Below are 12,765 nucleotides of genomic sequence, written 5' to 3' on the forward strand. Positions count from 1 at the left end.
GGGAGCTTCTCGCCAAGATGAGTGCCGTGAAGGGCATGAGTCAACAGGTCAGGTCCCCCCCCTCCACTGATGCTTCTCCTCTCCTCCAGCCCACGCTCGGTGCCTTGGGGATGTCACTGGGGCTCCCTCCGGTAAAAGCACCAATCCAAGGCAGATTGGAGGTCCCTCCACCATCAACGGGGAAGCAACGGTGTCACCGTCATCACGCAACACTGAGAGGCATTGTCAGGGAGGCAGTAACGGCGTGGCCAGCTGTGCTGTCGGCAGGGACCCAGCAGCACTGGCCAGAGGTTATGACCAGGGAGCAGCCCCAGCTGGGCACTGCCATGCTGAAGGTCAGTCAACACTTTCTGGGCAACTGGAGAGTGCAGCACCCCAGGCAAGCATTCAGCATGTTGTTACCAGTAAGCAAGAGGAGCGGGAGCAGCACCTGCGCGGTACCTGGGCTGGGGGGGAGCAGGGCCGGCAGTTCCCAGCCGGGAATTGGGCAGTTTCACCAGGGAGGAACAGCACTGCTTTGGGGCTCTGCCCAGAGCAGGGACATGGGACATGAAAACCTGTGTCCCCTGTTACCTGCCAGCCCCGGGTGGGCTCCCGGGACCCCTCTCCTCACACGGCGAGGGTCTGGCAGTCCTTGCCATCAGTGCTGGGTCTCCCTGCATCTCCAGCACCCCATTTCTCTCTTTCTTCTTTCTCACAGGCTGGGTGGAGTGGAAAGAAGGGGATAAAAGCCATTTTGAGGGATGATATTTCTCCCTTCCTGTAGGCAGGGTCACTCAGGGCAGAAGACCGATGCAGTGCCCTGGCAGAGCCTTACGGCTGCTCCGACCATCCCCAGGGCTGGTCCCTGCCCGGCACAGACCAGGGGCCACCAGGGCTGGCCGAGGGCGAGCCGACCCACGGGGACAGCAGCCGGCTTCCCTCCCTGGGGATGGCAGGCCCTGGCCCGCTGAGCTCTGGACGAGCCAGCCAGCTGCACAAAATGAAATCTGAGCTCATCGCCCCATGCTTTTAGTGCTCTTTATTGCATTCTGGGGAAAAAGAGGGGACAGAAAGGCAACCTGATGCTCCGAGGAGCCCAGCTGCCTGACACTGGCACCGTGCTGGCGAGGAAGGGCAGACAGAAGCGCAGTGCTGGTGGGGAGGGGGGAGAGAGGGCGGGTTGTGACAAGGCATAAATAATTCACGCGCGTGGGGACCCCCAGAGTCCCTCCGGGCTGCGGGGAGCGCGGCTGGGTTTGGGGCTGGCTGCGGGGCCGGGACCCCCTGCCGCTGGGGTGGAGGTGCCGGGGCTCAGCGTCCCTCGGCCGCACCGAACGCTCCCGTCCTTCTGCCGGGCGGCGAGTCCCCGTGGGACCGTCCCGGTGTCCCGGAGCCAGTCCCGGGGTGTCCCCCCCTCCCAACTCACGGCTAATCCCCTCCTGCCCACCCGTTCCCACGCCCGCTGGCTGCCGCCCACCTGCCCTCCCTGCCAGCCCGGCCACGCGTGTTTTTAGACACGCGGCCGCGCGCAGCTCCCGTTAATTCGGGCCGCAACGGGACGGGGACGGGGGGGACGGGGTCCCCGAGCCCCGGCGGGGGTCCCCGAGCCCCGGCAGCACCCGGGGCGGCCGCTAGGGGGCGCGCTCCGAGCCGGCCCCTCCCACCGCGGAACCCGCCTTGCGCGGCTGCGGCTGCCGCCCGGCGGAGACCGGCGGCGGAACCGGAACCGCACCGTGTCCCGGCATCGCTATGGCGCGGGACCCGGCCTTCGTGCTGCGCTACCTGGCCGAGGTGGAGGAGCTGGCCGAGGACGTGCTGGCGGCACGGCAGCAGGTACGGAACGGACCGGGTTCGCCCCCGGCCGCCCCCTCTTTCTGCTCCCCGGTAGCCCCGGCGGCCCCCCCCCCCCCCCCGCCTCCGCCGGTAGCCCCGAGCCCCGGCTGCCTCTCTCCCGCTGTAGATCGTGGACCTGGACGTGAAGCGGAACCGGAACCGCGAGGCCCTGCGGGCGCTGCAGAACGATCCGGAGCCCGACGGTAAGTCCGGTCTCCCCGGTGCCGTCTCAGCCCCGGCCCGGCCGGCTGCACTCACCGGGAGCTCCACGGGCCGAGGAACGGCTGGCTGGCCGGGGAGAAAAACTTCTCTGACCAAAGGCTTTTCCTTTTCCTCCTCTCCCTGCCCAGACAAGGCCATGGTCTGCTTCGGGAACATGTTCATCGAGCTCCCGAAAGCACAGACCAAGGAGATGCTGCAGAAGGGTAAGGCGGGCTGCCCGACGGGCTCGGCCGACCTCTAGTCTTAACCGTAATCAGATTTTAGGAAAATAAGCTGGGTTCTGTCCAATGCTGGGCTTCGAAATGCCCAAAACCTCTTGGTAGCAGTCACGGGTGGATTCTGGCCGTTGCTCAGCTCTCCCGGGCAGTGCCCTGGGAAGCACATTGGGGCACGAAGCAGCCTGGGGCTCAGCCCCGTGGGCAGTGGGGGGGCTGGGTGGGACCCCCGAGGCAGCTGGGGAAGGGTCCTCTCCTGCCCCCTCCCTGGGCCTGGGCTTCCACAGCGAGCTTCCCGCAGGAGGTTCTGCCGGCGCCCCAGAGCCTGCAGTCCTCCTCACTCCTGTCCCGCTTGTCTCAGACCAGGAACATCTGGATGAGGAGATAAACAACCTCCGGAAAGAGCTGCGCGTGAAGGTGAACCGCCTCTTCGAAGCTCAAGGTAAACACTCCTGTTCTGGAACCTTCTCAGTCTCTGGGAGCAGATGTGGACTGTCGGGAGGGTCCAGAAACTCCTGAGCTCTGCATGTTCCTGCAGCCACTTTCCCGCCGGCTTCACAATTCTATCCCTGCTCCAGCAGTACTGTACAGCTCCTGCTGTGGAGCTGTCACCCACCAGCATGCTCAATGGGCTCCCACATTGCACCGGGGTGACCCCACATCAGCTTCCAGGGCTGTCCCTGCCCTCCCCACACCACCTCTAGAGTTTAACATGGACTGCTTCTCTTACTGTGTGGCAAAATACTGATTTTTTTTTTTCCGTGTGTTCTCTCAGGTAAAGCTGAGCTGAAGGGATTTAACCTGAACCCCATGACCGCTGAGGAAATGAAGCTAATCAATCGCATCCTGGAGGGGTGAGGTGGCCGTGCCATCGTCACGGCACGTATTCAGGCTGTCACTCATGCAGCTTATGCTGCAATAGTCGCAGCCTTTGGGGTTTGGAGAAGGACATCGGCGTGCCCGGAGCCCGCCTCGGGTGAGGTCCCTAGCAGGCACTGGGGAGCGTTTGGCTCCTCAGCTACGATGCTGCAGTTTCCTTGGATCACCAACCCTTTCCCGCTCCTTACTGCAGCCTGGGTGGCAGAGCTGTGCCCAGGCACGGGCTGGGACACAGCGCTGGGCAAACGCCCGTGGCCGGGGAGGAAGTGGGGTTATTAAAATCAGAGCAGCGGGGCACTCCTAACTCCGTGTGTATGTTCCTTGTTGGGTTTTTCTGTGAGCGCTTCTGGAGACTGGCTGCAGAGCTGGTTCATTGTTGGTGTCGGGAACAGGAGTAGGAGGAATTGGGAATCCATGGTGTGCCCGAAGCACAGAAGACGAGTTGTGCGCGCCTGTGGTATTAAAACAAAGCAAAGCTATACATCTGAAGCACGACAGGAATCTCTTTAAAGATGTGTAGGGAGGGACAGGAGGAGGCAGCATCCTTTTAGTCTCGCTGGGAAAACATTTTCTACTGTTAAGTTGGAAGGCAAGAGACCACAGAAACAAGTCTTTCAAAACTAGATGAAGGGATAAAATGTATGTATATTTAAAAAAGCAACCTGAAGAGGACAGAGCAGGGATAGTCACTGAGTCTGTCTTGTAGTAAAAGGACAATTGATCTAACCAGCAATAGTTTCTTCAAAGGTTTTAAAATTTGTCTTCTACGCTTTAGTCTGAACTTGCTACCCCAGCACAACTTGGTTAAAACCATAAGAAGATTTTAAAAAATTAATTGTAATTAGTAATGGACTATAGTGAGTTTGATATTTATTTTTATTTCTGTGTACAGAAAAGCGTCTAGGTCCTGTTGAGCCCTTTCTTTTTTCAACTTTTGTAAAGATATTTCTGGATAGAATTTAAATCTTTAAACATGGCAGTTGACCTTCTTTCTCCAGCTCTCGAGGTAGCTCACCCGTTCTGTTAAACCACGCATGTGTAACACAGAGCTGGGCCCCATCCCTTGCTCTCTTCCCTTCTGCACAGCTATGCAGAACTTTAAGCGCAGCTCCGCCGGTTTCCTGGCTCCCTGACCGCCTTCCAGGTTAACAGGCCAGAGGTGCCTCCTCCAGGCAGCCCTGTGCTGCGTTGTCCAGTTCCACACACGCGTCAAATTCTGCAGAGTTCCAAAAATAGTCTGTTTCAGACTCCTTAAAACTGGTGTGATTTCTTTAAATCTAAAAAGCTAACTACCATTGCTTGACCTAAGTTTTAACATTCTGTAGCCAACACCACATACCTTAAATGAACAACTGCAAGAAGCGAGGCTGTCCACTTCAGGCTTGAGTTCCAGATACAATGATTAAAAATAACATTGACTTACTACCTGAACGCTCTCGCCTGTAGCTTTTTCAGAAAATTGCATCTCTTCTGGAAGCGAGCGGCAGTACACAGTGCCAAGTCCCTGTGTTGGAGCCGCACTCTTACATAACCTGTGTAGTACAGCCAGTCAGCCTCTCCGTAACATGTGATGGCGAGGTTATTTTTACAGTATCATGGCAACAGGTTTTCTGCTCTTGACATGTTTCCATAGTAGTAGCAGTAGGATGATCAGGTGCCTGCCTTCCCTAAAAGCTTTGTTTTGCTGTGCAGAATGTGTTTAGCCCCTCTTATTTTCGTGCACAGTACAGAACTAAGTGCATGTGCAGATGGACAGCTGAGAAGCCAGCATCCCTTGTGTCAGCCATTATGAAATAATCTCATTCAAGCCCATTGCAGCTTCCAAGCCGGGAAACCTTCAGAAGCAAGAAGGCCAATGTCTTGTGCTGAGCCAGCAGTGTCCAGACAGAAATGGGAACTGCTGCTGCCCGATGTATGGAAGAGAGAGTGAAATTCATCCATGGTGACCTCTCCCATCCCAAGCTTGGGATCAGCATTACACTTTCTGCTGTGCAGGAAGATTCCTGAAAAGCTGCTTCAGTTGTTTCTTCCTGCCATCGTAGCAGCCTGCAATGAAAACGTTAACAGGGGAGTTGTTAGTTACACATCACCTTACTCTTCTTCCTGTAGAGGTGAGGTGATGTCCCACTTTCAGGTGAAGCTGTACTCGTGTTTTGTTAGTTAGGAGCTACAGCCAGAGAGGATTGTAGGCACACTGAGCTGCGTACTGTAAAATAAAGTTACAATACAAGTCAGCCTCTCGGAAGTAAGACTTCAGAATCCGAGTACTGCTTCCCAACAGTAAAATACACAACTAGCTTCAGGAAAGCGCCCAGTAAATAGTCACCACAGTAACTGTAGAGCCGTTTTTGCAGCAAAGCTGGCAGATGAAGAACTCTGCTGTGACTTAATGCTTGAAAAGCAGGACCGTGAACAAAGCTGTTCCCACTACATATACATGCTTGTTTTCAACAGTGCTTCTGCAGCTTGGTCACTTACATCCACTTTTGGAAAGCATTTGCTCCTTTTGGTCTCTTAATCCCGTAAGACCTCACACACCCATTCTTATTATTTTGTTCCTGAGTGAAAGGTGCGCACTCTCCTCTTGCTGATGTGCAGATAGCTTAGGGACGCGAACGGGGCACCCTGCCAGCACTGGATGAGTACGCACCTAAACGTGTGTTTGCCGTGACGTTCTCATTCACCGGAGCACCCAGGTCTCCCCCTCTGCTGAGGCCTGTCATTCCATATCAGGTCAAAGCCTCCAACACGCTTCTCCTTACCCGTCAGCGTACAACATCAAATACACGTACTGAAGTACCTGAGCAATGACAATTATCTGTCTTCACACAGGAATAAACTCCCAGACAATCAGAGACAAAGCTGAACAGCTGAAAGCAGTGGACGTCTTTCTACTATTAATATCTGAGGTTAGGACAGTTGCAAAGTCAATCACAAAATGCTGCAAGACAAACTGCTTGGAACAGAGCACTCCAGAAGCCGTAAGTGTGGGAGGCACAATGCAGAAGGTCCTCTGAAAGAGAGCTCTTGTGCAAGTCCCAGCTCTGACATGGACTGCAGTCCCTTTGCAGCCCTGTGCTGCTTTGTTTTGCCACTCTGAAATGGCAGCATGCTTGCTTACTTTGCTCTGTTTCTGGAAATCCATCATTTAATCGCCATAAAGGTTAGAGTATTATGATCAGTTGCCAAGAAAGACATGGAACCAGACCATCCATTCCAAACATTTTATTAAAAGCCCTTAGAAGGTAATAAACATCTTCACCCGCCTGCTCTCCCTGTCCACAATATGAAGTGTGTCTTTGAGAAAATGACACTTGAGTTCAGAGTCTTCCTGGCTACTGGCAGTGAGGGAAGGTGAAGCATTTACCTCCAGAAGCCAGCTGAGGAGATACAACAGCAAATTAAGGAGAAACAGGCAGTTTTGCCAGTGGTTCATTTAAGAGAAATGCCTGTCCACAAAATCATTACCCTGCTAGCAGGCAGGAGTAAGTGTGAAGCAATAGGAAATCCAACCCTAAATCTCTTTCCCATGCACTGAGCCAAAGAACATTCTGAGCTTATTGCAAAGTTTCTATTCCTGTTCTCGATGGTACTAAAGAAAAAAAATCCCTCTAGCTTCCAGAAAGACATACAAGTGAAAATCAAAGTCTAGCTGAAGCAGTAAATGCTGAGGAGAATTCACAGAATGAGCATTAACCCTTTTTTAGTGGCGGAATGTGGATGTCTCCTGGGAACAGTTTCCTAGCACAACTCAGTGTTCAAATAGCTCTCCTATGAGAGCCCAGCAGCGCTATCTGAGCACTGCGACAACGTCAAGGACTTTCATTCCGATTCATTTGTTTCCTGACCAACCAAAGTTACTCCAGCTCTTTACGTGCAGGCTGCCTAAGCAGTAATTTGGTTTGAGGCTATGAACAGAGTAGATTGTGCAAATTAGAGCTATCCAGGACCACAGCTGAGCTGCATTTATTTGCTCACTTGAAATAAAGCTGTCCCCACTGGCACCACATGAAATATTGGGCTGAAGCTGACAGGACACAGGGCTGTAACAGGTATACCAGCTACCATGTCTTGTTAGAGAGAAGAGTTAAAAAAAATAAATTAGAGAAGACATTTCGTAGGAGAGCACTGACAACATAAATCATATCTAAGGGAAATTTCCTTATCTATGGTACTGCTTGCACTTTACGTGATTAAGGCTGAAAGAATAATAATCCTATTTGCTTGTCATTTCTGAAGTACTATTTGCTGTTTCTGTTTTTCTCAACTCCTGTAATGACAAGTCAGTTGCGCTCTCAGGTTCCTGCTGTTGCAATACTTGGATTGCGTCTGTAGCAGATAAAATTCTGAGAATTTCAGCTGAACTTTAATGATACATATTTTTCACTTAGCCAGTGAGAAAACATTTATTTAAAAAAAAAAATCTAGAGTCAAATTATGTTTTAAAGGTTTGGGGTTTTTTGTTGCTGCCATTTAAAATACCCTCAGCTCCTGTGGAGTGCTTTTCTCCACAATTAGCAGGAAAGACCTCTTTCAGTTGGGGTCTGCCTTTTAGCCAGTGTACCACAGATACGGGTTATGTTTAGCGCTGGCAGCCAAATGGCACCAGCTGGAGGTTTATCAGTGCTGATGGGGCAGTGCTGTAAGATACATAAGCAGAACAAGAGAAGATAGTAACCCTCCGTCTCTGGCCAGTGCTGTGACACTTGTGATATGCTGATACTTGGAGGGGAGCATATTCCAGAAATAGCCAAATTGGCAGGGTTTCACAACAAAGGGCTAGAGATCCTACAGACAAAGTTACAGGGTGCTGCACCCAGCTAATAAACCCTGATACTCAGAGAAAAAGCAGCTGCAACCTTCCAGATGGCAGCTCCCTTCATGTAAACCAGTTCAAACCTCTCTACACTTCACTTGCAGCTCCAGGCTGGCTCACTCCCAGCCAGCCTGCAAGCACTTACCGACAAGATGCAGAAGCATCACGGGACACCCCTGTCCCAGGGAAAGCAGCTGGCCAGATACTATAACCCCTGGTATGTTTATTAACACCCTTCTGGTTTCAGATCCTGATGGATCAGGATGTCATAGCTGTAGAGCTCAAAGCAGTGTTTGTCACTGCTAATCACCTTCTGAACACTCTGGAGGCTGTGGATGTAAGTGTTGTCCATATCCGCAAAGAGAACTTCCACCAACCCTGCCCCACACCTGGCGGTCGAGCACTGTCCAAGCTGGTCAGTCACCAGCTTGCAGCCCTGAGACATCCAAACACAATTATACGAAGCTGTTCCCAACAGATGACCACACATTTAGCCCACATGATTTTTTTCAAACATCACCCTGTAGTCTCCACAGCCCAGTAAAAAAAAATTCTTAGTAAAAAGCCAGAGACCAGAAGGTAGGGGCCACCAACCCCACAATGCAGTTAAACTCTTCAAGCTTGACTACTATACGGCTATAGGAAAAAAAGGTGCCCAGGTCCCCATCAAAAGTTCCCTAACAGCAATCAACATCCTCTCTTCTATCAGGGTACTGCAAAGACCCTCCTTTCCCTACAAACAAGGGAGATTTATAGAAAGGAGCAGCCCATAAAATTGGAAGTTCAACACCATCCTCCATTACTCTCAAACATTGACCCTCATCTCAGATTCACGAGCAATCTGACATCCCAATTTTCTCTCAGCTGCCACCTCTTGAGAGAGGAAGCTTAACAGTGACAGTTGTGTGCAGCAATGTCAACCTTGCTATATCACTGAGGTCTTAGAAGCGAAGGGCTAAGCTATAAGATGTCTACATCTCAGAAGGGCGCTAACCAGAAAGTTATTAGGTTTAAAGTCAAAAAGATCAACCTTATAGATGCGCAGACAGCTGCAAAGCAACATTAAAGCAGAACACTCGCCCAGCCTCTCTCCTAAATCTGCTATCAAGGAAATCGCATTTATGGGTATCAGGAGACAAGGCAGCACAGTTAAGTGGCTGCAGCACACAGCCACAGTGTGGCAGCTAGCAGGATGAGGTCCGCTTGCTTGCATCTGCCAGAAGAGCCCCAATGGCAGGCAGCGGGGGAGTAGTCCGCAGACAGTGCACACCCCTAACCTTCCCGGGATCATAATCAGATGCAGTCTTTTGCACTGCCACATTTGTGAGATGAACATCCGGAATAAAGTAGAGGTAAGGATCGCAGACAAACAGACATTGAACAAGCAAATACGGAATTCTCACTCTGAACAGTCCTCTTCTGCCCCAGTGCCAATTAATTATCTTCCCTGTCTGTAATCACAGGCTTCAGCCACCTAAGCTTAAATCCAACACTGCGTGATGATACCTTACTAAAATTGCAGGAAAGAAAATAAAAATCAGAAGTAATCAAGAGGGGTATCTAGAAAATGAAAGAGTGACTGCCCTGAGCTAGTACTGTACCTCATGGCTGGCATGAAGCTCTTCATGTCACCATGTCTCCAAACCCCAGCACACCTTCACCCAAGGCAGCTTGCTGTACCCCTACTCTGGAAAGGCTTTTGATTGTTCAGAGCAAGCATGAACTGTGCTGAACTTTCACGGAGAGAAGTGATGGATTTTCCTGTCTCCTGAGCCATCAAATTGAGGTGGGATACCTTTTGGGAAGATGTGTTAATCAAATGAAAGCTATCAAACTCAATACAGTAGCAAGTGCAACACATAGGAAATCAAATAGTTCTCTCCCATGAAATCACCCTGCCCTTACGTTCTGTGAAGCTAAGGAAGAAGAAAGGCTGCCAAAATTCAACCACTAACAATAAAACTAGGACTGACATTTCAGCTTCGGTCCTAGCTGATTTTTCAAACTGACATTTCCAGTGATCTGGTGACACCAGTTTTCCAATGAAAAAAGACTGGAGAGAGGCAGGGTGACAGCGGCAGCAACAGGACAGCCGAATCCTACAGGTGTTTGCAGGAGTCAGAAGTGACAAGGTTTGTCTGATGCATCTAATACCAAGCAGTAGAATTGTACAGTTCTTTTCTTACCCTTCTTTGTGGCACATAGAGACAGGTAGGATACAGCAATCATCTCTGCTATTCAGAGTAAATCGTGTATTAGAAAAGCAAGCAAATCCACCTCTGTATAACCAGGCCTTCAGTGGGATGTACTGGGAGAAGAGGAAAGGAGCAACTGGACATTAAGGCAAGGAAGTCCATTTCTGGCATAATAATGGTGGTTTGCACTTACAGATGTCTCTAGAACATAAACTCTCAAGTCAAACTTTCAACCCATGAAGTGCAGAGAAATGTATAGTATTACCCAGCTGCTGATATTGCTGCTTAGTGTTAGATGTACCTAAGATCAGAAGTTTATATATAAATACGTGCACAAAGTGTAAGAAGTCAGATCCCAGATAAAGTATCTGACCATTTCGGAAAATCCACTGTAAAAAACTACGTTGTTGCCCTGAGGAACGGTGAAGGATTATGGCATTACACAGGCACAGGAGAACAGAACAAGTCACCGGCAGAATAAGAGGATGAAATAAGAGCAAAGGAACAAAATGTCTCTTGGATATTCCCCAAAGAGAAGACAGAGAGTCGTTCTCACCTTCTTCAATCAACGATATCCTTCAGTTTTCAGAACAGGAAAATTCCTTCACCTTGTGACCTGCCAACCTACATATGGAAGAGCAGAGTTACTGGCTTTAACATTAGCATTTCCTGCAGTTCCCAGAATTTCAGTGTAGAAGCCCTGCATAACCTTATTCATCATCTGTTTGTATGCAAGCACATTATTTAAGGTTATGGGGGGGAAGGGGATAAAACAGCAGCTCTCTAGTGCAAAAAGCTCAGATTTGCAAGTGTTAGGAGGATTCTTGGAGGAAAGGGCAGAGCAGGCAGCCAGCCAATGGGGAAGTTCCACAGTACCAAATAAACAAACCCTGTCACATGCTTGCAGAAATATAAGTAACGCAACATATGGTGTTGGGAATTTTGTTAAGTCACATTTTAAATTTGTGTACGTTACAGAAGAACTTAATTAAACAGGAAAGTCATGAAAGATTTCAGAGAACTATGGCAAGGAAGAGCAGAACAATCCTGAAGACAGCCTAGGCTGCATGATGTATTAAAAGTGGGTGACGAGTGGTCCAGATAAGCCACCCAAGAAGCAAGGCTCCCCATGGCACCTTCCCAAGGAGGTCCAGGCTCCTGCAGCTCCAGGATGTGGCACTGTGCACAGCCTGACCTACTACTGCATCTGAATGTGGGAGTAGGCAATCTGAGACGTCACAACACGGGGCTGCTCAGGAGCACAGACCAACAGAAGGAGTAACAGGGAGTTTATTTTTACTTGTCTGCGAGTTTTGAGGTCAGCCACAAACTATTTCATTTAAGTTGTTAGTATAATCTCAGTAATCACAGGCTTTTCATACATCCTTGTTTACTGTGTTCTGGTTATTTACCAAGTTAATTGAGGTTGTGGGCATAAAATCAGCTTAATGTAAGGTTTTTTGTTGCCAATTAACACGTTCCCATTTGTAGAGTTAGATAATCACTAGCTGCTATCCTCGTGGCTGTAATTCACATGCTAGTTTGCGTAATTACCTCCATTCACTTCTCACAAGAGTGCCCTTACCGATGGGCCTGACTCGCAGGGTAAGATGAATCCTCCTGTCCCAGCCTCCTCAACAGACCTGCTGCGCAAAGCAAAGTGACTGCTCGCTTGCAGGTCTCTCAAATGGGTGTATTTTTAATTATGCACCATGGCATGATACTCATTTTAAATGACTTGAATCATCTGGCAGAAGCAAGGCATTTCTCAGCATCACATTCTATTGTTGTAATTTCTAAAGGAAACACAATTTTTTCTTGGTCCCCAGGACACTGGCTGAAGTGGAAGTTGCATTCAGCACAGCTCCAGGCAGCTATAGGTTTGGGGGGACAAATGTGATTCAGAGCATGAGGCTACCCTTCAGGTCTCTAACTGCAGAGCAGAAAGAAGCTAATGCCAACCAAATCCACCCCAACTTATGCTCCAGGCTGCTCATGGAGTCTCCTGTAATCTCTTCGCATTCTCAGGATGGAAGACCGCTCAGTCAATTGACTGGACTTACACGGGCTGACATCTAACGTAGTGGGATTTCCCTAAAACCAAACAGATGTTTTCATAGCTCCATCTTTAGTGGCTGCCCAATTAGACAGCTGCGCTGCACACACACACACACACCACCTTCTTGCACACCTGCAGCCGAACTGAAAGATTTCAGAGCATGCACTTGGCCATAACCCCACAGCGAGAACTCCTGGGAGCACAATCTGTTCCTCCACACAAGAACTCTGCACTTTATACCTTCACCACTGAGCTAACTTTGGCTCTACAAATAAACTGAGCTGTCTTTTGACTGCTGAAGTAAGATGTTACACAAGAAGAAGTGTTTTGGTAGTACATGTTGACCAGGAAACTGGCCAGGAGCACTGCTGCTCCTAGCCACCTTGCTCTGCCCAGTTCTTCCTGTGGATTTCCTGCATATTTTCCTCTCCCTCTGCAGAACGAAGGCATCCATTCATCTGTCTCACTTTCCCTGGGAGAGCAAATACTTACCGGTTTCATAAACCAAGTGATGCCAGGATTCTTGCAAAATTCTTCCACAAACAAATGGTACTCTGAAAGCAT

General features: G+C 49.9%; 2 protein-coding genes across 2 annotated transcripts; one reads left to right on the plus strand and one right to left on the minus strand.

Annotated features, from left to right (window-relative positions):
* Positions 1-1,576: 1,576 nt before the first annotated feature.
* PDRG1 (p53 and DNA damage regulated 1) lies at positions 1,577-3,435 on the plus strand. The gene is made up of 5 exons (XM_052783546.1): positions 1,577-1,815; positions 1,943-2,018; positions 2,166-2,240; positions 2,614-2,694; positions 3,028-3,435. Exons 1-5 carry the CDS (start codon positions 1,732-1,734, stop codon positions 3,108-3,110), a joined length of 399 nt encoding a protein of 132 aa, XP_052639506.1. The 5' UTR covers positions 1,577-1,731; the 3' UTR covers positions 3,111-3,435.
* A 321-nt stretch (positions 3,436-3,756) lies between these two features.
* On the minus strand, positions 3,757-12,765 carry TTLL9 (tubulin tyrosine ligase like 9). The gene is made up of 6 exons (XM_052810307.1): positions 12,694-12,765; positions 10,168-10,255; positions 9,225-9,283; positions 8,181-8,383; positions 6,372-6,511; positions 3,757-5,177 (listed from the first exon to the last, which is right to left on the minus strand). The coding sequence occupies exons 1-6, from the start codon at positions 12,763-12,765 to the stop codon at positions 5,107-5,109; spliced, it is 633 nt and encodes a 210-aa protein (XP_052666267.1). The 3' UTR covers positions 3,757-5,106.

This window comes from Harpia harpyja, chromosome 1 (assembly GCF_026419915.1).
Source record: "Harpia harpyja isolate bHarHar1 chromosome 1, bHarHar1 primary haplotype, whole genome shotgun sequence".
In the NCBI taxonomy this organism is placed as follows: domain Eukaryota; kingdom Metazoa; phylum Chordata; class Aves; order Accipitriformes; family Accipitridae; genus Harpia; species Harpia harpyja.